A 23,163-nucleotide genomic window follows, 5' to 3' on the forward strand; every position below is an offset into this window, starting at 1 on the left:
TTCGAGGGCGGAGCTGCGCCGCCATTGGTCGGCGCCGCGGGCGCAAGATGGCCGCTCCGGGCTCGGATTGGACGAACGTCCCCGTGAGGGCTCCGCCCCTTTGTGAGAGTCGGGATCCTATTGGCTGCTGGGGCTCCGCCCCGGGATCAGACCACGCCCATGTTAGGGACAAGCCACACCCCAAAATGCAAGCCACGCCCACTTCTGGGTAGCCACACCCCCGTCTAGGACAAAGATCCACCAACAAATCCAAACCACGCCCACTTTAGGAGCAGGCCCCGCCCCCACATCCCCTTGTGGTGCCCAGGCTCCGCCTCCTGTGATGTCACCAGGGCTGGGTCCCTCGGCGGCCAATCTGCATTGGCTCCGCCCCTCGGGGGCGGGGCAAGGCCGCCTGCAGCTGTGGGGATAATGAGATGCAAATGAGCTAGGGAGGGGATAGGTGGATGAAAGGGAGTGGGTGTGGCCAGTGGAGGGGTGTGGCCACGGCAGGGCATGGTCAGAGTGTCTCATATCAGGGGGTGTGGCCTAATGAGGGGCGGGGCTTACCTCCTTTCTCACCCAATGGGCGTGGCTCATTGGGGGTGGGGTTTGTCCCTGCTCACCTGGTGGGCGTGGCCTAATGGGGCGTGGTTTATGTCCCTGCTCACCTGGTGGGCGTGGCCCGGAGTGGGCAGAGTTTATACCCTTTCTAACCCAATGGGAGTGGTCCATGGGGGCGTGGTTTATTTCCCCGCTCACTTTGTGGGCGGGGCTTGATGTGGGCGGGGTTTCTCCCTGTGGGCGTGGCCGTCTCATCTGGGGGCGTGGTTTATGATCATTCTAACCCAACGGCCATTGCCCAAAGGGGCGGGGCTTACACTCTGTTAACCGTGTGGGCGTGGCTCGATGAGGGCGGGGTTTCTGGCGGTGGGCGTGGCCTGCTCACCTGGTGGGCGGGGCTATTTCAGCACCTGGCCCGGCCGCGCCTTCTCCAGCTTGCGGCGCCGCTCGGCCGGGATCTCGTCCAGGCTGATCCCGTGGTTGCTGGCCCTGGGCGTTTGGGGCAAATTCGGGCCGGTTTGGGGTTTTTTGGGGGGTTTTGGGGTTTTTGGAATTTTTGGGATTTTTTGGAGGGTTTTTTGGTGGGGTTTTGGGGGTTTTGGGAGGTTTTTTGGGGGGGTTTGGGTTTTTTTGGGGATTTTCACCCCGGTCTTATTGTTGTCGCATGACCACACCCCATAGCCCCGCCCATAGCCCCACCCATAACCCCATAACCCCAGACCCTATAACACCCCATAACCCCAGCCCCACAGCAGCCCCACTCACCCCATAGCCCCATAACCCTGACCCCATAACCCCATAACCCCTGACCCCATAACCCCGTAACCCCAACCCCATAACCCCGACCCCATAACCCCAACCCCATAACCCCGACCCCATAACCCCAACCCCATAACCCCGACCCCATAACCCCGACCCCATAACCCCAACCCCATAACCCCTGACCCCATAACCCCATAACCCCGACCCCATAGCAGCCCCATAGCAGCCCCACTCACCCCATAACCCCAAACCCCATAACCCCATAACCCCGACCCCATAGCAGCCTCACTCACCCCATAACTCCTGACCCCATAACCCCATAACTGCTGACCCCATAACCCGACCCCATAACCCCTGACCCTATAACACCCCATAACCCCAAACCCCATAACCCCATAACCCTGACCCCATAACCCCGACCCCACATCAGCCCCACTCACCCCATAACTCCAAACCCCATAACCCCTGACCCCATAACCCCTGACCCCATAACCCCTGACCCCATAACCCCAACCCCACATCAGCCGCACTCACCCCATAACCCTGACCCCATAACCCGACCCCATAACCCCAACCCCACATCAGCCGCACTCACCCCATAACCCATAGCCCCATAACCCCAAACCCCATAACCCCATAACTGCTGACTCCATAACCCCATAACCCCTGATCCCATAACCCCTGACCCCATAACCCCAGACCCTGTAACACCCCATAACCCCGACCCCACAGCAGCCCCACTCACCCCATAACCCTGACCCTATAACCCCATAACCCCAACCCCATATCAGCCCCATATCAGCCCCACTCACCCCATAACCCCAAACCCCATAACCCCATAACTGCTGACCCCATTACCCCATAACCCCTGACTCCATAACCCCTGACCCCATAACCCCGACCCCATAACCCCTGACCCCATATCAGCCCCACTCACCCCATAACCCCATAACCCCAAACCCCATAACCCCGACCCCATAACCCCATAACTGCTAACCCCATAACCCCTGACCCAAAACACCCCATAACCCCTGACCCCACATCAGCCCCACATCAGCCCCACTCACCCCATAAACCCATAACCCCATAACCCCACATCAGCCGCACTCACCCCATAACCCCATAACCCCGACCCCATAACCCCATAACCCCTGACCCCATAACCCCTGACCCCATAACCCCAACCCCACATCAGCCCCACTCACCCCATAACCCCTGACCCCATAACCCCATAACCCCGACCCCACATAAGCCCCACTCACCCCATAACCCATAACCCCATAACCCCAAACCCCATAACCCCATAACTGCTGACCCCATAACCCCATAACCCCTGATCCCATAACCCCTGACCCCATAACCCCAGACCCTGTAACACCCCATAACCCCGACCCCACAGCAGCCCCACAGCAGCCCACTCACCCCATAACCCCATAACCCTGACCCCATAACCCCTGACCCTATAACACCCCATAACCCCATAACCCCTGACCCCACAGCAGCCCCACATCAGCCGCACTCACCCCATAACCCTGACCCCATAACCCCTGACCCCATAACCCGACCCCACAGCAGCCGCACTCACCCCATAACCCCATAACCCTGACCCCATAACCCCATAACCCTGACCCCATAACCCCATAACCCCAACCCCATAACCCCTGACCCCATATCAGCCCCACTCACCCCATAACCCCAAACCCCATAACCCCGACCCCATAACCCCTGACCCCATATCAGCCCCACTCACCCCATAACCCCATAACCCCAAACCCCATAACCCCGACCCCATAACCCCATAACTGCTAACTCCATAACCCCTGACCCGAAACACCCCATAACCCCGACCCCACAGCAGCCCCACTCACCCCATAGCCCCATAACCCATAACCCCTAACTGCTGACCCCATAACCCCTGACCCCATAACCCCTGACCCCATAACCCATAACCCCTAACCCCACAGCAGCCCCACTCACCCCATAACCCCTGACCCTATAGCACCCCATAACCCCGACCCCATAACCCGACCCCACATCAGCCGCACTCACCCCATAACCTCTAACCCTATAACACCCCATAACCCCATAACCCCATTACCCCTGACCCCACAGCAGCCCCACTCACCCCATAACCCTGACCCCATAACCCCATAACCCCTGACCCCATAACCCCTGACCCCATAACCCTGACCCTATAACACCCCATAACCCCATAACCCGACCCCATAACCCCTGACCCTATAACACCCCATAACCCCAAACCCCATAACCCCATAACCCTGACCCCATAACCCGACCCCATAACCCCGACCCCACAGCAGCCCCACTCACCCCATAACCCCATGACCCCATAACCCCTGACCCTATAACACCCCATAACCCCATAACCCGACCCCACATCAGCCGCACTCACCCCATAACCCTGACCCTATAACACCCCATAACCCCTGACCCCATAACCCCATAACCCCGACCCCATAACCCCATAACCCCTGACCCTATAACACCCCATAACCCCATAACTGCTAACCCCATAACCCCGACCCCATAACCCCTGACCCCATATCAGCCCCACATCAGCCGCACTCACCCCATAACTCCTGACCCCATAACCCCATAACCCCTGACCCCATAACTCCTGACCCCATAACCCCATAACCCCTGACCCTATAACACCCCATAACCCCATAACCCTGACCCCATAACCCCTGACCCCATAACCCGACCCCACATCAGCCGCACTCACCCCGGCAGGAGGTCGGGGGGGGTGGGGATGGGTTTGGTGAATCCCTCACGGCCCACGAGCCAATAGGTGTCCTCCACTCCCTTACCCTATAGAATGTGTAGGGTCAGGGTCAGTTATAGGGTCAGGTATAGGGTTATGGGGTCAGCTATGGGGTCAGGTATGGGGTTATGGGGTCAGCTATGGGGTCAGGTATGGGCACAGCCAATAGGTGTCCTCCACTCCCTTACCCTATAGAATGTGTAGGGTCAGTTATAGGGTCAGGTATAGGGTTATGGGGTTAGCTATGGGGTCAGGTATGGGGTTATGGGGTCAGGTATGGGCACAGCCAATAGGTGTCCTCCACTCCCTTACCCTATAGAATGTGTAGGGTCAGTTATAGGGTCAGCTATGGGGTCAGATCTGGGATCAGTCAGCTATGGGGTCAGATCTGGGATCAGTCAGGTATGGGGTCAGGTATGGGCACAGCCAATAGGTGTCCTCCACTCCCTTACCCTATAGAATGTGTAGGGTCAGTTATAGGGTCAGGTATGGGGTCAGGTATAGGGTCAGTCAGGTATGGGGTCAGGTATGGGCACAGCCAATAGGTGTCCTCCACTCCCTTACCCTATGGAATGTGTAGGGTCAGGGTCAGTTATAGGGTCAGGTATAGGGTTATGGGGTCAGGTATGGGGTCAGGTATGGGGTTATGGGGTCAGGTATGGGCACAGCCAATAGGTGTCCTCCACTCCCTTACCCTATAGAATGTGTAGGGTCAGGGTCAGTTATAGGGTCAGCTATAGGGTTATGGGGTCAGTCAGGTATGGGGTCAGGTATGGGCACAGCCAATAGGTGTCCTCCACTCCCTTACCCTATAGAATGTGTAGGGTCAGGTATAGGGTTATGGGGTCAGTCAGCTATGGGGTCAGGTATGGGGTCAGGTATGGGGTTATGGGGTCAGGTATGGGGTCAGTCAGGTATGGGGTCAGGTATGGGCACAGCCAATAGGTGTCCTCCACTCCCTTACCCTATAGAATGTGTAGGGTCAGTTATAGGGTCAGGTATAGGGTTATGGGGTCAGGTATGGGGTTATGGGGTCAGGTATGGGCACAGCCAATAGGTGTCCTCCACTCCCTTACCCTATAGAATGTGTAGGGTCAGGGTCAGTTATGGGGTCAGGTATGGGGTTATGGGGTCAGGTATGGGCACAGCCAATAGGTGTCCTCCACTCCCTTACCCTATAGAATGTATAGGGTCAGTTATAGGGTCAGGTATGGGGTCAGGTACGGGGTCAGGTATGGGGTCAGGTATGGGGTCAGTCAGGTATGGGGTCAGGTATGGGGTCAGGTATGGGGTCAGGTATGGGCACAGCCAATAGGTGTTCTCCACTCCCTTACCCTATGGAATTTATAGGGTCAGGGTCAGTTATGGGGTTAGCTATGGGGTCAGTCAGGTATGGGGTTATGGGGTCAGGTATGGGGTCAGTCAGGTATGGGGTCAGGTACGGGGTCAGTTATAGTTTCAGGTATGGGGTCATGTATGGGGTCAGGTATAGGGTCACATATGGGGCTGTTTTGGGGTATTTTGGGCTCTATTTGAGGTTTTTCAGGCAGTTTTGGGGTATTTGGAGCTGTATTTGCGGGGTTTTTGGGGGTATTTTGGGCAGTTTTGGGATTTTTCCAGGCAGTTTTGGGGCATTTGGAGCTGCATTTGTGGGGGTTTTGGGGTATTTTGGGCAGATTTGGGATTTTCCAGGCAGTTTTGGGGTATTTGGAGCTGCATTTGCGGGGTTTTTTGGGGTATTTTGGGCAGATTTGGGATTTTCCAGGCAGTTTTGGGGTATTTGGAGCTGCATTTGCGGGGTTTTTTGGGGTATTTTGGGCATTTTTGGGATTTTCGGGCTGACCTTGAGCTCGGTTTTGCCGCGGATGTCGACCTTGAACCCCTCCTGCAGCGAGAGCAGGATGGCGACCGTGCGCTGGTTCACGTGGATGCGATAGGCTGGGGGGAGATCGGGGTCAGAGACCCCAAAAAAACCCCAAAAGAACCCCAAAAAACCCCAAAACCACCCCAAAAAACCCCAAAAACCCCAAAATCCCCATAACCGACCCCACAGCCCCCCCAGTGCGCTGGGTCACGTGGATGCGATAGGCTGGGGGGAGATCGGGGTCAGAGACCCCCAAAAAAACCCAAAACCACCCCAAAATAACCCCAAACTACCCCAAAAGAACCAAAAAAACCCAAAATAACCAAAAAAACCCCAAAAGAATCAAAAAAACCCCAAAATAACCCAAAAAACCCCAAAATAACCACAAAACCCCCTAAACCATCCCAAAATAAACCAAAAAAACCAAAACCACCCCAAAAAAACCCCAAACCACCCCAAAATAACCCAAAAAAACCCAAAACCATCCCAAAATAACCCCACAAACCCCAAAATAACCCAAACCACTCCAAAAAAACCTCAAAACCACCCCAAAATGACCCCAAAATAACCCAAAACCGCCCCAAAATAACCCAAATAACCCCAAAACCCCAAACCCACCCCAAAATAACCCAAAAAACCCCAAAAACCCAAAACCACCCCAAAAAACCCCAAAACCACCCCAAAATAACCCCAAAACCCCCAAACCACCCCAAAACCCCCAAAAAAACCCCAAAACCGCCGTAGATCTGAAAAAAAAACCAAACCAACAAAATCCCCCAAAAAATCAAATTAAAAACCCAAAAACGCCCCAAAAATTAAAGGAAAACCCCCAGAAGATCCCCAAATCCCCCCGATGGCCGTGTCACCTGTCCCTGTCCTGTCCCCATGTCCCCATCCCTGTCCCCTGTCCCCGTGTCCCCATCCCTGTCCCCTGTCCCTGTCCCCTGTCCCCGTGTCCCCATCCCTGTCCCCTGTCCTGTCCCCGTGTCCCCATCCCTGTCCCCTGTCCCTGTTCCTGTCCCCATGTCCCCATCCCTGTCCCCTGTCCCTGTTCCTGTCGCCATGTCCCCATCCCTGTCCCCATCCCTGTCCCCTGTCCCTGTCCTGTCCCCATGTCCCCATCCCTGTCCCCATGTCCCCATCCCTGTCCCCGTGTCCCCTGTCCCCTGTCCCCATCCCTGTCCCCTGTCCCGGTGTCACTCACGAAGCCCGGTGGACTCCATGCGTGACACGGTGTTGACGGTGTCCCCTGTCCCCATGTCCCCATGTCCCCATCCCTGTCCGTGTGTCCCCTGTCCCTGTGTCCCCTGTCCCCATCCCTGTCCCATCCCTGTCCCCATGTCCCCTGTCCCCATCCCTGTCCCCATGTCCCTGTCCCCATGTCCCCATGTCTCCTGTCCCCTGTCCCGGTGTCACTCACGCAGCCCGGTGGACTCCGTGCGTGACACGGTGTTGACAGTGTCCCCTGTCCCTGTGTCCCCTGTCCCCATCCCTGTCCCCAGCCATGTCCCCATGTCCCCATGTCCCCATCCCTGTCCCCATGTCCCCATCCCTGTCCCCTGTCCCCTGTCCCCATCAGTGTCCCCTGTCGCGGTGTCACTCACGCAGCCCGGTGGACTCCATGCGTGACGCGGTGTTGACGGTGTCTGCTGTCCCTGTCCCCATCCCTGTCCCCATCCCTGTCCCCATGTCCCCATGTCCCCCTGTCCCCTGTCCCCTGTCCCGGTGTCACTCACGCAGCCCGGTGGACTCCATGCGTGACACGGTGTTGACAGTGTCCCCTGTCCCTGTGTCCCCTGTCCCCATCCCTGTCCCCAGCCATGTCCCCATGTCCCCATCCCTGTCCCCATGTCCCCATCCCTGTCCCCGTGTCCCCTGTCCCCTGTCCCCATCAGTGTCCCCTGTCCCGGTGTCACTCACGCAGCCCGGTGGACTCCATGCGTGACGCGGTGTTGACGGTGTCCCCTGTCCCCATGTCCCTGTGTCCCCATCCCTGTCCCATCCCTGTCCCCATGTCCCCATGTCCCCATCCCTGTCCGTGTGTCCCCTGTCCCTGTGTCCCCTGTCCCCATCCCTGTCCCCATGTCCCCTGTCCCCATCCCTGTCCCCATGTCCCTGTCCCCATGTCCCCATGTCCCCCTGTCCCCTGTCCCGGTGTCACTCACGCAGCCCGGTGGACTCCGTGCGTGACACGGTGTTGACAGTGTCCCCTGTCCCTGTGTCCCCTGTCCCCATCCCTGTCCCCAGCCATGTCCCCATGTCCCCATCCCTGTCCCCATGTCCCCATCCCTGTCCCCTGTCCCCTGTCCCCATCAGTGTCCCCTGTCGCGGTGTCACTCACGCAGCCCGGTGGACTCCATGCGTGACGCGGTGTTGACGGTGTCTGCTGTCCCTGTCCCCATCCCTGTCCCCATCCCTGTCCCCATGTCCCCATGTCCCCCTGTCCCCTGTCCCCTGTCCCGGTGTCACTCACGCAGCCCGGTGGACTCCATGCGTGACGCGGTGTTGACGGTGTCCCCTGTCCCCATGTCCCCATGTCCCCATGTCCCCATGTCCCCATGTCCCCATGTCCCCTGTCCCCATCCCTGTCCCCTGTCCCCATCCCTGTCCCCTGTCCCGGTGTCACTCACGCAGCCCGGTGGACTCCATGCGTGACGCGGTGTTGACGGTGTCCCCTGTCCCTGTCCCCAGCCATGTCCCCATGTCCCCATCCCTGTCCCCTGTCCCCAGCCATGTCCCCTGTCCCCATCCCTGTCCCCATCAGTGTCCCCTGTCCCGGTGTCACTCACGCAGCCCGGTGGACTCCATGCGTGACGCGGTGTTGACGGTGTCCCCGAACAGGCAGTACCGGGGCATGGTCAGCCCCACCACGCCCGCCACGCACGGCCCTGGGGGCGGGGCCACAAATGGGCGTGGTCACAAATGGGCGGGGTCACAAATGGGCGGGGTCACAAATGGGCGGGGTCACAAAGGGGTCAGGTCGTGGAAGGGGTTGGGTCAACAGGCGAAGAGCATTGAGAGTTGGCCAAGGAGTTGGGTGTGGCCAATGGGGTGTGGCCAAGTTGGGTGTGGTCATAGATGGGTGCGGCCAATGAGGGTGTGGTCACAGTGGGTGTGGTCTTTGGGGCGTGTCCTAGAAGGGGAGTGGCTCAGATTGATCCAATGGGTCGCAACCACGTTGAGCATTGGCCAAGTTGGGCGTGGCCATTGAGCGTTGGCCAAGTTGGGCGTGGCCATTGACCATTGGCCAAGTTGGGTGTGGCCATTGAGCGTTGGCCAAGTTGGGCGTGGCCAAGAAGGGCATGGCCATTAAACGTTGGCCAAGTTGGGTATGGCCATTGAGCGTCGGCCAAGTTGGGTGTGGCCAAGAAGGGCGTGGCCATTGAGCTTTGGCCAAGAAGGGCGTAGCCATTGAGCGTTGGCCAAGTTGGGCGTGGCCAAGTTGGGCGTGGCCATTAAACGTTGGCCGAGTTGGGTGTGGCCATTGAGCAGCGGCCAAGTTGGGCGTGGCCAATAAGGGGTGTGGCCATCACCCAACCACAAGGTGGGCGTGACCTCAAAGGGCGTGCCCACCGGGCGTGACCACCACCTCACAACCCCCAGGCCCCACCCAACGCGCCCCATTGACCATTGGCCAAGGCGCCATCACCCAACCTTGGACCACCACGTGGGGCGCGACCGGGGCGTGTCGGGGCGTGGCCAGGGCAGCCAATGGGGCGCGGGGGGCGGGGCCGTACCCGAGTGCAGCCCGATGCGGATGCGCACGGGCACCTCGGGCATGTGGCGCATCTTGAAGGTGCCGACGGAGCTGAGGATGTCCAGGGACATGTTGGCGATCTCGCCGGCGTGCCGGTTGCCGTTGCGCTTGGGCAGCCCCGAGGCCACCATGTAGGCGTCGCCGATGGTCTCCACCTGGCCGGGAGGGCAGCAGGGGGCGGGTCAGGGGGTGGACACGCCCACCGGGACGCACCTGAGAGCTTGGAGGGGGCAGCAGGGGGATTGTGGGGTGGGCGTGGCCGATGGTGGTGGCCAATGGTGAGAGAGTGGGTTGGATCAACGTGGGGTCACCTTGACCCCTTGACCATGGCCTTGAGGTCACCTTGACCAATTCCATGGGGTCACCTTGACCATGGCCATGGGGTCACCTTGACCATGGCCATGGAGTCACCTTGACCATGGGGTCACCTTGACCATGGCCCTGAGGTCACCTTGACCATGGGGTCACCTTGACCATGGCCCTGAGGTCACCTTGACCATGGCCATGAGGTCACCTTGACCAATTCCATGGGGTCACCTTGACCATGGCTATGGGGTCACCTTGACCAAGCCCATGGGGTCACCTTGACCAATTCCATGGGGTCACCTTGACCATGGGGTCATCTTGACCAATTCCATGAGGTCACCTTGACCAATTCCATGGGGTCACCTTGACCATGGCCTTGAGGTCACCTTGACCAATTCCATTGGGTCACCTTGACCATGGGGTCACCTTGATCATGGGATCACCTTGACCATGGCCATGGGGTCAACTTGACCACAGCCATGGGGTCACCTTGACCAATTCCATGGGGTCACCTTGACCATGGCCATGGGGTCACCTTGACCATGGCCATGGGGTCACCTTCACCAAGCCCATGGGGTCACCTTGACCATGGCCATGGGGTCACCTTGACCAAGCCCATGGGGTCACCTTGACCATGGCCCTGGGGTCATCTTGACCAATTCCATGGGGTCACCTTGACCAATTCCATGGGGTCACCTTGACCATGGCCCTGAGGTCACCTTGACCAATTCCATGAAGTCACCTTGACCATGGCCATGGGGTCATCTTGACCAATTCCATGGGGTCACCTTGACCATGGGGTCACCTTGACCATGGCCCTGAGGTCACCTTGACCATGGCCCTGAGGTCACCTTGACCATGGCCTTGAGGCCACCTTGACCATGGCCATGGGGTCACCTTGACCATGGCCTTGAGGTCACCTTGACCATGGCCCTGAGGTCACCTTGACCATGGCCATGGGGTCACCTTGAGCATGGCCTTGAGGTCACCTTGACCATGGCCATGGGGTCACCTTGACCAATTCCATGAGGTCACCTTGACCAATTCCATGGGGTCACCTTGACCATGGCCTTGAGGTCACCTTGACCATGGCCATGGGGTCACCTTGACCATGGCCATGGGGTCACCTTGACCATGGCCATGAGGTCACCTTGACCATGGCCCTGAGGTCACCTTGACCATGGCCCTGAGGTCACCTTGACCATGGCCCTGAGGTCACCTTGACCATGGCCATGGGGTCACCTTGAGCATGGCCTTGAGGTCACCTTGACCATGGCCATGGGGTCACCTTGACCAATTCCATGAGGTCACCTTGACCAATTCCATGGGGTCACCTTGACCATGGCCTTGAGGTCACCTTGACCATGGCCATGGGGTCACCTTGAGCATGGCCTTGAGGTCACCTTGACCATGGCCATGGGGTCACCTTGACCATGGCCTTGAGGTCACCTTGACCATGGCCCTGAGGTCACCTTGACCATGGCCATGAGGTCACCTTGACCATGGCCCTGAGGTCACCTTGACCATGGCCTTGAGGCCACCTTGACCAATTCCATGAGGTCACCTTGACCATGGCCATGAGGTCACCTTGACCAATTCCATGAGGTCACCTTGACCATGGTGCACCTTGACTGTGGCCACCACCCCTGTCCCCAACCCCCACCCTGAGGTGACCACCCATGACCGAGTGACCGAGTGACCACCCTGAGGTGACCACCCATGACCCAATGACTGAGTGACCACCCTGAGATGACCACCCATGACCCCCTGACCGAGTGACCACCCTGAGATGACCACCCATGACCGAGTGACCACTGTGAGGTGACCACCCATGACCGAGTGACCACCCTGAGATGACTACCCATGACTGAGTGACCACCCTGAGATGACCACCCACGACCTCATGACTGAGTGACCACCCTGAGGTGACCACCCATGACTGAGTGACCACCCTGAGGTGACCACCCATGACCCAGTGACCACCCTGAGGTGACCACCTATGACCCTATGACCAAGTGACCACCGTGGCCACCACTGCCATGGTCACGTTGTAGCCACCACCCCTGACCCCAACCCCCATCCTGAGATGACCACCCACGACCCCACGACCGAGTGACCACTCTGAGATGACCACCCATGACCAAGTGACCACCCTGAGGTGACCACCCATGACCTCATGACCGAGTGACCACCGTGAGATGACCACCCATGACTGAGTGACCACCCTGAGATGACCACCCATGACCCAATGACCGAGTGACCACCCTGAGATGACCACCCATGACCTCATGACCGAGTGACCACCCTGAGATGACCACCCATGACCGAGTGACCAAGTGACCATCCTGAGGTGACCACCCATGATCTCATGACCGAGTGACCACCCTGAGATGACCACCCATCACCCCTTGACCGAGTGACCACCCTGAGATGACCACCCATGACCGAGTGACCACCCATGACTCCATGACCGAGTGACCACCCTGAGGTGACCACCCTTGACCCCGTGACCCCCGTGTCCGGCCGTGTCACCTTGTAGACGTCGTGGGAGCCGATGATGGCGTCGAAGAGGGTGTAGAGGTCGTTGAGCAGGTCGACCACCTCGATGGGCTCGCTCATGGCCGAGATGGTGGTGAAGCCCACGATGTCGCTGAAGTACAGCGTCACCTCCTCGAAGTACTCGGGCTCCACCGGCGTCCCCATCTTCAGCGCCTCGGCCACCGACCTGACGGGGGTCACACGGGGGGCAGGGGGGTCACACGGGGGGCAGCGGGGTCACACAGGGGTCACCCGGGGGGCAGCGGGGTCACACAGGGGGCAGCGGGGTCAGGGGGGTCAGCCACACCGGACATGGTGGCTCGGTGGGCAAGGAGTGGACGGTGTGACCACTGGGAGCTACTGGTGACCCGTGGGGGTCGGTGGGTCAGGGTTGACCACAGGGGTCACCAAGGGTCACTTGGACCCATAGGGCTGGAGGGGTCAGGGGGTCAAGGTTGACCCCATTGTCCTCTCCTGCCCCACAGATCTGGGTGGGGTCAGTGGGTCAATGCTGACCCCAACCTCCCCCTGGTGACCCCCATTGTCCTCTCCTGCCCCATAACCCCACCATTGTCCTCTCCTGCCCCACAGCTCCCCCATTGTCCTCTCCTGCCCCACAGCTCCCCCATTGCCCTCTCCTGCCCCATTGTCCTCTCCTGCCCCACAGTTCCCCCATTGTCCTCTCCTGCCCCACAGCTCCCCCATTGCCCTCTCCTGCCCCACTGACCTCTCCTGCCCCACAGCTCCCCCATTGTCCTCTCCTGCCCCACAGCTCCCCCATTGCTCTCTCCTGCCCCACAGCTCCCCCATTGCCCTCTCCTGCCCCATTGCCCTCTCCTGCCCCACAGCTCCCCCTTTGTCCTCTCCTGCCCCACAACTCCCCCATTGTCCTCTCCCGCCCCACAACTCCCCCATTGTCCTCTCCTGCCCCATTGTCCTCTCCTGCCCCATTGCCCTCTCCTGCCCCACAGTTCCCCCATTGTCCTTTCCTGCCCCACAGCTCCCCCATTGTCCTCTCCTGCCCCACAGCTCCCCCATTGTCCTCTCCTGCCCCATTGTCCTCTCCTGCCCCACAGTTCCCCCATTGTTGTCCTCTCCTGCCCCACAGCTCCCCCATTGTCCTCTCCTGCCCCATTGCTCTCTCCTGCCCCACAGCTCCCCCATTGCCCTCTCCCGCCCCACAGCTCCCCCACTGCCCTCTCCCGCCCCACAGCTCCCCCATTGTTGCCCTCTCCTGCCCCACATCCCAATCCCGATCTCCCCCCACCCCAAACACCCCAAGCCCCCCGTGGGGCGCCCCCCAGCCCCCCGGTGACCCACGGCGGCAGCATCTGGGTCAGCAGTTTGTCGGTTTTCTGCTTCTCGATCTCCAGCTCCTCGGTCCTCTCGCGGATCAGATCCTCCAGGTTGCTGCTGTACTGCTCCAGCATGCGCAGCATCGAGTCGATGATGTTGGTCTTGCGGCCCTTGTTGATGCCCTTGAACTGACCCAAAATAAATAAAAATAAATAAAAATGAATAAAAATGAAAATAAATAAATAAATATATTTATAGGGCGTGGAGACCCCGTGGAGATCCCATAGAACCCCATGGAATTCCATGGAGACCCCGTTGGGGTGATGTTGGTATTGCGGCCCTTGTTGATGCCCTTGAACTGCCCCAAAAATAAATAAAAATAAATAAAATTAAATAAATATATTTATAGGGCGTGGAGACCCTGTGGAGATCCCATAGAACCCCATGGAATTCCATGGAGACCCCGTTGGGGTGATGTTGGTCTTGCGGCCCTTGTTGATGCCCTTGAACTGCCCAAAAATAAATAAAAATAAATAAAAGTAAATAAAAGTAAATAAAAGCAAATAAATATATTTGTAGGGTGTGGAGATCCCGTGGAATTCCATGGAGACCCCGTGATGTTGGTCTTGCGGCCCTTGTTGATGCCCTTGAACTGCCCAAAAATAAATAAAAATAAATAAAAATGAATAAATATATTTATAGGGCGTGGAGACCCCATAGAACCCCACGGAATTCCATGCAGACCCCGAGGTGTTGGTCTTGCGGCCCTTGTTGATGCCCTTGAACTGACCCCAAAAATAAAAATAATAAATAAAATTAAATATATATATTTATAGGGCGTGGGGACCCCGCAGAGATCCCGTGGAATTCCATGCAGACCCCGTGGTGTTGGTCTTGCGGCCCTTGTTGATGCCCTTGAACTCACCCAAAAATAAATAATAAATAAATAAAAATAAATTAAAAATAAATAAATAAATAAATAAATAAATAAATAAATAAATAAATATATTTATAGGGTGTGGAGACCCCGTGGAATTCCATGGAGACCCCATGCAGACCCCGTGATGTTGGTCTTGCGGCCCTTGTGGATGCCCTTGAACTGACCAAAAAATAAATTAAAATAAATTAAAATAAATAAAAAATAAATAAATATATTTATAGGGCGTGGAGACCCCATGGAGATCCCGTGGAATTCCATGCAGACCCCGTGGTGTTGGTCTCACGGCCCTTGTTGATGCCCTTGAACTGACCCAAAAATAAATAATAAATAAATAAAAATAAATTAAAAATAAATTAAAAATAAACAAACAAACAAATAAATAAATAAATAAATAAATAAATAAATAAATAAATAAATATATTTATAGGGTGTGGAGATCCCGTGATGTTGGTCTTGCGGCCCTTGTTGATGCCCTTGAACTGACCCCAAAAATAAATAAAAATAAATAAAAATAAATAAAAATAAATAAAAATAAATAAAAATAAATAAAAATAAATAAAAATAAATAAAAATAAATAAAAATAAATAAAAATAAATAAAAATAAATAAATATATTTATAGGGTGTGGAGACCCCATGGAGACCCCATGGAGATCCCATGGAACCCCACGGAATTCCATGGAATTCCATGGAGACCCTGTGGAGACCCTGTAGAACCCCATAGAATTCCATGGAAGCCTATAGAACCCCGTGGAGACCCCATAGAACCCCATAGAATTCCACGGAACCCCATGGAAACCCCATGGAGACCCCATGGAGACCCTTACAGAGAGCCATACTGGTCTCACCAGTCCCACACCAGCCCCATACTGGTCTCACCAGTCCCATACTGGTCCCAGCTGTCCAGGTGAGTCTCACCTGGTCGAACACCTGGTCGATGGTGGGCCGTTTCTCGGGCTGCTCGCTCCAGCCCGTACTGGTTACATCACCCCATACTGGTCCCATACTGGTCTCACACTGGTCCCAGTGCCCCATACTGGTCCCAGTGCCCCATACCTGTCCAGGTGAGTCTCACCTGGTCGAACACCTGGTCAATGGTGGGTCATTTCTCGGGCTGCTCGCTCCAGCCCATACTGGTCCCATTATCCCATACTGGTCCCATACCGGTCCCATACTGGTCCCATACTGGTCCCAGTGCCCCACACCTGTCCAGGTGAGTCTCACCTGGTCGAACACCTGGTCGATGGTGGGTCTCTTCTCGGGCTGCTCGCTCCAGCCCATACCAGTCCCATACCAGTCCCATACTGGTCCCATACTGGTCCCAGTGCCCCACACCTGTCCAGGTGAGTCTCACCTGGTCGAACACCTGGTCGATGGTGGGTCTCTTCTCGGGCTGCTCGCTCCAGCACTCCTTCATCAGGTGGATGCACTCCAGCGGGGCCTGGTCGGCCGAGACCGCGGGGCGGCACAGGGGCGGCGGCCGCTGAACCTTCTCGATGATCTCTGGGGACATCGGGGGACACCGCGGTCACTCGGGGTCACTCGGGGTCACTGGGGTCATTTGGGGTCATTTGGGGTCACTCGGGGTCACTCGGGGTCACTCGGGGTTACTGGGGTCACTCGGGGTCACTCGGGGTCACTCGGGGTCACTCGGGGTTACTGGGGTCATTTGGGGTCACTGGGGTCACTCGGGGTCACTGTGGGTCACTCAGGGTCATTTGGGGTCACCCTGGGTTGTTTGGGGTCAGTTTGGGGTCAGTAATGGGGTTTTTGGGGTCAGTTATTGGTCAGTTATGGGGTCAGTTATGGGGTCAGTTATGGGGTCACTCAAGGTCACTCAGGGTCACTGGGGTCACTCGGGGTCACTGGGGTCACTCGGGGTCACCCAGGGTGGTTTGGGGTCAGTTATGGGGTCAGTTACGGGGTCAGTTATGGGTCAGTTGTGGGGTCAGTTATGGGGTTTGGGGTCAGTTATGGGGTCAGTTATGGGGTTTTTTGGGGTCAGTTTTGGGGTTTTGGGGTCGCACCTTCGGGGGGCAGCCCCAGCATGCAGGGGGGGGGCTCAGGGGGTTTTTGGGGTGAGGATCTCGTTTTTGGGGTCGGTTTTGGGGTCGCACCTTCGGGGGGCAGCCCCAGCATGCAGTAGGGGGGGCTCCTGCAGATCACCTCCTGCATGATGATGCCGATGCCGTAGACGTCGCCCCGGAAGGAGCCGCGGCGCTCCAGGGCCTCGTCCCGCAGCAGCTCCGGCGCCGTCCACAGCCGCTCTGGGGGGCGGGGCCACGCTCGGACACGCCCACTCGGCATGAGACACGCCCACCCCCATAGACCGCGCCCACCCCAAGCCGGTGCCCAATGGGAAGATGCTTAAGGGGTGTGGCCACGTCCCCAGGCATGCCCAGCTTGAAGCCACGCCCACATGGGGGTGTGTGAGTTGTGGGCCACGCCCCCTCTCATGCAAGCCACACCCCCTTTCACATGGCCACCAGCCAGCGGTGGTGGCACCAATGAATGGATAGGCCACGCCCTCTCCAAGAAGACCCCACCTTAATTGGGTCGGGTTGGTTGTGGCCACACCCACACTGTAAGCCCCGCCCCTCCATGCCCCACACACCCATAGGCCCTAAACAAAAAGCCACACCCCTAACCCAAAGGCCACACCCCTAAATCAAAGGCTCTGTCCCTTTCCACAGGCCACACCCATCCCTGAGGCCCCGCCCCTTCCCTCAGTGAAGCCACACCCTTCCTTTTAGCCCTGCCCCATTGGCCACACCTACCCCAAAGCCCCACCCCCACAGAGTCCCCATTAATTCTCTGGAGGTCACGCCCACCAGGCCACACCCATAAAGCCACACCCATGATACCACACCCATTATACCACACCCATGATGCCACGCCCACGAGGCCACACCCACAAGGCTGCACCCATGACGCCACACCCCTGAGACCCCCCCCACAGAGCCACACCCATGATGCCACGCCCACGAGACCACACCCTTGATGCCGCGCTGATGATGCCGCATCCATGAGAGGACACCCATGAGGCCACACCCCTTACACCACACCCTTCTGACCCCACCCACGATGCCACGCCCACAAGACCACACCCACGGGGTCCCACTCGTGAGGCCGCACCCTCGATGCCACACCCACGAGGCCCCACCATTGATGCCACGCCCACGATCTCATCTCCGTGATGCCACGCCCACGAGACCACGCCCCCGCGGCCCCGCCCCGCTCACCGTGGGGCTGGGGGGGCGGGGCCGGCACGCGCTGCGCCTCCAGCAGTTGGTTGTAGCCGTGGTCGGTGACCTTGAGCACGAAGCGCCCGTCCACCACGCAGTTCCGCGACTTGAGCCGCCCGTGCACCACGTCCCGGTGGTGCAGGTACCGCACGCCCTGCCGGCGACACGGCCACGCCCACCGTCAGCCACCAATGGCGTGGTCAGCCATCAACGTCATGGTGTGGTCAACCATCAACGTCATGGTGTGGTCAACCATCAACATCATGGTGTGGTCAACCATCAACGTCATGGTCATTGTGGCCATGGTCAACAATGTCATGGTCAACCATCAACGTCATGGTCAGCATGGCCACAGTCAACCAACAATGGCACGGTCAACCACCAACGTCATGGTGTGGTCAACCATCAACATCATGGTCAGCGTGGCCACGGTCAACCAGCAATGGCATGGTGTGGTCAACCATCAACGTCATGGTGTGGTCAACCATCAATGTCATGGTGTGGTCAACCATCAACGTCATGGTCAGCATGGCCACAGTCAACCAACAATGGCACGGTCAACCACCAATGTCATGGTGTGGTCAACCATCAACATCGTGGTCAGCGTGGCCATGGTCAACAATGGCATGGTCAACCATCAACGGCACGGCGTGGTCAACCATCAACATCGTGGTCAGCATGGCCATGGTCAACCACCAATGGCGTGGTCAAGAATGGCGTGGTCAACCATCAACGTCATGGTGTGGTCAACCATCAACGTCATGGTCAGCATGGCCATGGTCAACCAATGGCACGGTCAGCCAACAATGGCATGGTCAACCATCAATGGCATGGTCAGCATGGCCCTGGTCATCAACGTCATTGTCAACATGGCCACGGTCAACCACCAATGGCGTGGTCAGCATGGCCATGGTCAGCCACCAATGGTGTGGTCAGCATGGCCATGGTCAGCCACCAATGGCGCGGTCAGCATGGCCATGGTCAACCATCAACGTCATGGTCAACATGGGCACCGTCAGCCACCAATGGCATGGTCAACCATCAACGTCATGGTGTGGTCAACCATCAACGCCATGGTCAGCATGGCCATGGTCAACCACCAATGGCATGGTCAGCATGGCCATGGTCAACCACCAATGGCACGGTCAACATGGCCATGGTCAACCACCAATGGCGTGGTCAAGAATGGCGTGGTCAACCATCAACGTCATGGTGTGGTCAACCATCAACATCATGGTCAGCATGGCCACGGTCAACCGCCAATGGTGCGGTCAACAATGGTGTTGTCAGCATGGCCATGGTCAACCACCAATGGCGTGGTCAATGGCGTGGTCAACAATGGCGTGGTCAACCATCAACGGCACGGTCAGCATGGCTATGGTCAACCACCAATGGCATGGTCAACATGGCCATGGTCAACCATCAACGTCATGGTCAACATGGCCACCGTCAGCCACCAATGGCGCGGTCAACCACCAACGTCATGGTGTGGTCAACCATCAACGGCACAGTCAGCATGGCCATGGTCAATCACCAATGGCATGGTCAACAATGGCATCATCAACCATCAACAGCATGGTCAACAATGGCGTGGTCAACCATCAACGCCATGGTCAGCATGGCCATGGTCAACCACCAATGGCATGGTCAGCATGGCCACCGTCAGCCACCAATGGCATGGTCAACCATCAACCTCATGGTCAGCATGGCCACCGTCAGCCACCAATGGCATGGTCAACCATCAACATCGTGGTGTGGTCAACCATCAACATCGTGGTCAGCGTGGCCATGGTCAACAATGGCATGGTCAACCATCAACGGCATGGCGTGGTTGACTATCAATGGCATGGTCATCATGGCCACGGTCAACCAGCAATGGCATGGTCAACCATCACCGTCATGGTGTGGTCAACCATCAACGTCATGGCCAGCGTGGCCATGATCGTCAACATCATGGTCAACCATCATACTCATGGTCAGCATGGCCATGGTCAACAATGGCATGGTCAACCATCAACGGCATGGCGTGGTCAACCATCAACATCATGGTCAGCATGGCCACAGTCAGCCACCAATGGCGCGGTCAGCATGGCCATGGTCAACCATCAATGTCATGGTCAGCATGGCCACGGTCAACCAACAATGGCATGGTCAACCATGGCATGGTCATCAACATCATGGTCAGCATGGCCATGGTCAACCATCAACGTCATGGTCAACATAGCCATGGTCATCAAGGGCACGGTCAGCATGGCCATGGTCATCAACATCATGGTCAGCCGTGGTCACCAATGCCATGAGTGCAGAGCTCGTGGTCATCACGGTCGTGGTCATCATCACCAAGGCCACCCTGTGGCCACCACCATGGCCATGACCACCCCGTGACCACCAGACCACCAAGGCCACACCCATGGCAATGACGACCTCCATGACCATCACCATGGCCGCCACCATGGCCATGACCACACCCATGGCCACCATCACCCCAGTGACCACACCCATGGCCACCACCATCACCATCACCACCCCATGGCCATGAGCACCCCAATGGCCACCTCCATGACCACCACCATGGCCGCCACCATGGCCATGACCACACCCATGGCCACCATCACCCCAATGGTCACTTCTATGACCAACTCATGGCCACAACCACCCCAATGACCACTCCATGGCCACCAGACCACCAATGACCACCCCATCGCCACCACCACCCCAATGGTCACTTCCATGACCAACTCATGGTCTCCAGACCACCAATGACCACCCCAATGACCACCTGATGGCCACCAGACCACCAATGACCACTCCATGGCCACCAGACCACCAATGACCACTCCATGGCCACCAGACCACCATGGCCACCCCCGTGGCCACCACCATCACCATGACCACACCCATGACCATCACCCCAATGGTCACTTCCAGGACCAAGTCATGGCCACCAGACCATCAATGACCACTCTATGGCCACCATCACCATGACCACCCCATGGCCACCACCACTGCGATGACCACCCCAATGACCAACTCATGGCCTCCAGACCACCACTGACCACTCCAATGACCACCCCATGGCCACCAGACCATCAATGACCACTCCATGGCCACCAGACCACCGCGGCCACCCCGTGGCCACCGCGGCCACCTCGGTGGCCACCAGACCCCGCCGTGGTCACCTTGATGAGGTCGATGAGCAGCGAGGACTTGAACATCCAGTCGAGCTTCATGTCCTCGTTGCGCAGCAGGTCCTGCAGGCTGCCGCGGCCACCCCATGGCCACCAGACCACCCCGATGACCACCCCAATGACCACCTGATGGCCACCGGACCACCCCAATGACCACCCCAATGACCACCCCAATGACCACCCCAATGACCACCCCAATGACCACCTGATGGCCACCAGACCACCGTGGACACCTCCATGGCCACCACCATCAGCATGACCACCCCATGGCCACCTGATGGCCACCAGACCACCAATGACCACTCCATGACCACCACCACCGCGATGACCACCCCAATGACCACCCCAATGACCACTCCATGGCCACCAGACCACCCCAGTGACCACCCCAATGACCACCTGATGGCCACCAGACCACCATGGCCACGACCACCCCAATGACCACCCCATGGCCACCACCACCCCAATGGTCACTTCCATGACCAGCTCATGGCCACCAGACCACCACTGACCACTCCACGGTCACCAGACCACCACGGCCACCCCGTGGCCACCACGGCCACCTCCATGGCCACCAGACCCCGCCGTGGTCACCTTGATGAGGTCGATGAGCAGCGAGGACTTGAACATCCAGTCGAGCTTCATGTCCTCGTTGCGCAGCAGGTCCTGCAGGCTGCCGCAGCCACCCCATGGCCACCAGACCACCCCGATGACCCCCCCAATGACCACCCTGATGACCACCCCAATGACCACTCCAATGACCACATCAATGACCACCTGATGGCCACCAGACCACCAATGACCACTCCATGGTCACCAGACCACCAATGACCACTCCATGGCCAGCAGACCACCAATGACCACTCCATGGCCACCACCACCCCAATGGTCACTTCCATGACCAACTCATGTCCTCCAGACCACCAATGACCACCCCATGGCCACCACCACCGCGATGACCACCCCAATGACCACTCCATGGCCAGCAGAAAACCACTGACCACTCCATGGCCACCACCACCGCGATGACCACACCAATGACCAACTCATGGCCACCGGACCACCAGTGACCACTCCATGGCCGCCACCACCACGATGACCACCCCAATGACCACTCCATGGCCACCAGACCACCAATGACCACCCCAATGACCACCCCAATGACCATGGCTACCGGACCACCAATGACCACTCCATGGCCACCAGACCACACCAATGACCACCTGATGGCCACCAGACCACCAATGACCACTCCATGGCCACCAGACCACCAATGACCACTCCATGGCCACCACCATCACCATGACCACTCCATGACCACCACCACCGCGATGACCACCCCAATGACCACTCCATGGCCACCAGACCACCAATGACCACTCCATGGCCACCAGACCACCAATGACCACTCCATGGCCGCCACCACCACGATGACCACCCCAATGACCAACTCATGGCCACCAGACCATCAATGACTACTCCATGGCCTCCAGACCACCACTGACCACTCCAATGACCACTCCATGGCCACCAGACCACCACGGCCACCCCGTGGCCACCGCGGCCACCTCGGTGGTCACCTTGATGAGGTCGATGAGCAGCGAGGACTTGAACATCCAGTCGAGCTTCATGTCCTCGTTGCGCAGCAGGTCCTCCAGGCTGCCGCGCGAGCAGTGCTCCGAGACGATGGCGAAGATGCCGCAGTCGTGGAAGAAGCCCAGGAACAGGTTCACGTTCTCGTGGCGCAGGTCCCGCAGCTGGGGACGCCCAAGGGGACACGGGGACACGGGGACACAGGGAGGGGACACCGGGAAGGGGACACCAGGATAGGGACACGGGGACATGGGGACATGGGGAGGGGACACGGGGACAGGGAGGGGACACCGGGACAGGGAGGGGACACGGGGACAGGGACACCGGGACACGGGGACATGGGGACA

General features: G+C 58.0%; 1 protein-coding gene across 1 annotated transcript in view; it reads right to left on the bottom strand.

Annotated features, from left to right (window-relative positions):
- Positions 1-325: 325 nt before the first annotated feature.
- Positions 326-23,163, bottom strand: part of LOC311164843 (retinal guanylyl cyclase 1-like) — a gene marked incomplete at both ends in the record, with an annotated part of 39,089 nt that continues 16,251 nt past the window's right edge. The window contains 15 exons of the mRNA XM_084224470.1: positions 326-400; positions 562-650; positions 742-798; positions 861-903; positions 954-1,032; positions 4,052-4,137; positions 5,934-6,028; positions 8,744-8,842; positions 9,692-9,866; positions 12,550-12,742; positions 13,876-14,039; positions 16,145-16,293; positions 16,908-17,057; positions 18,033-18,189; positions 22,804-22,980. Of these exons, the coding sequence (XP_084080596.1) occupies positions 326-400; positions 562-650; positions 742-798; positions 861-903; positions 954-1,032; positions 4,052-4,137; positions 5,934-6,028; positions 8,744-8,842; positions 9,692-9,866; positions 12,550-12,742; positions 13,876-14,039; positions 16,145-16,293; positions 16,908-17,057; positions 18,033-18,189; positions 22,804-22,980 (1,788 nt within the window). The remainder of the gene's footprint in view (positions 401-561; positions 651-741; positions 799-860; positions 904-953; positions 1,033-4,051; positions 4,138-5,933; positions 6,029-8,743; positions 8,843-9,691; positions 9,867-12,549; positions 12,743-13,875; positions 14,040-16,144; positions 16,294-16,907; positions 17,058-18,032; positions 18,190-22,803; positions 22,981-23,163) is intronic.

This window comes from Fringilla coelebs (assembly GCF_963513975.1).
Source record: "Fringilla coelebs genome assembly, chromosome: 38".
Classification (NCBI taxonomy): Eukaryota; Metazoa; Chordata; class Aves; order Passeriformes; family Fringillidae; genus Fringilla; species Fringilla coelebs.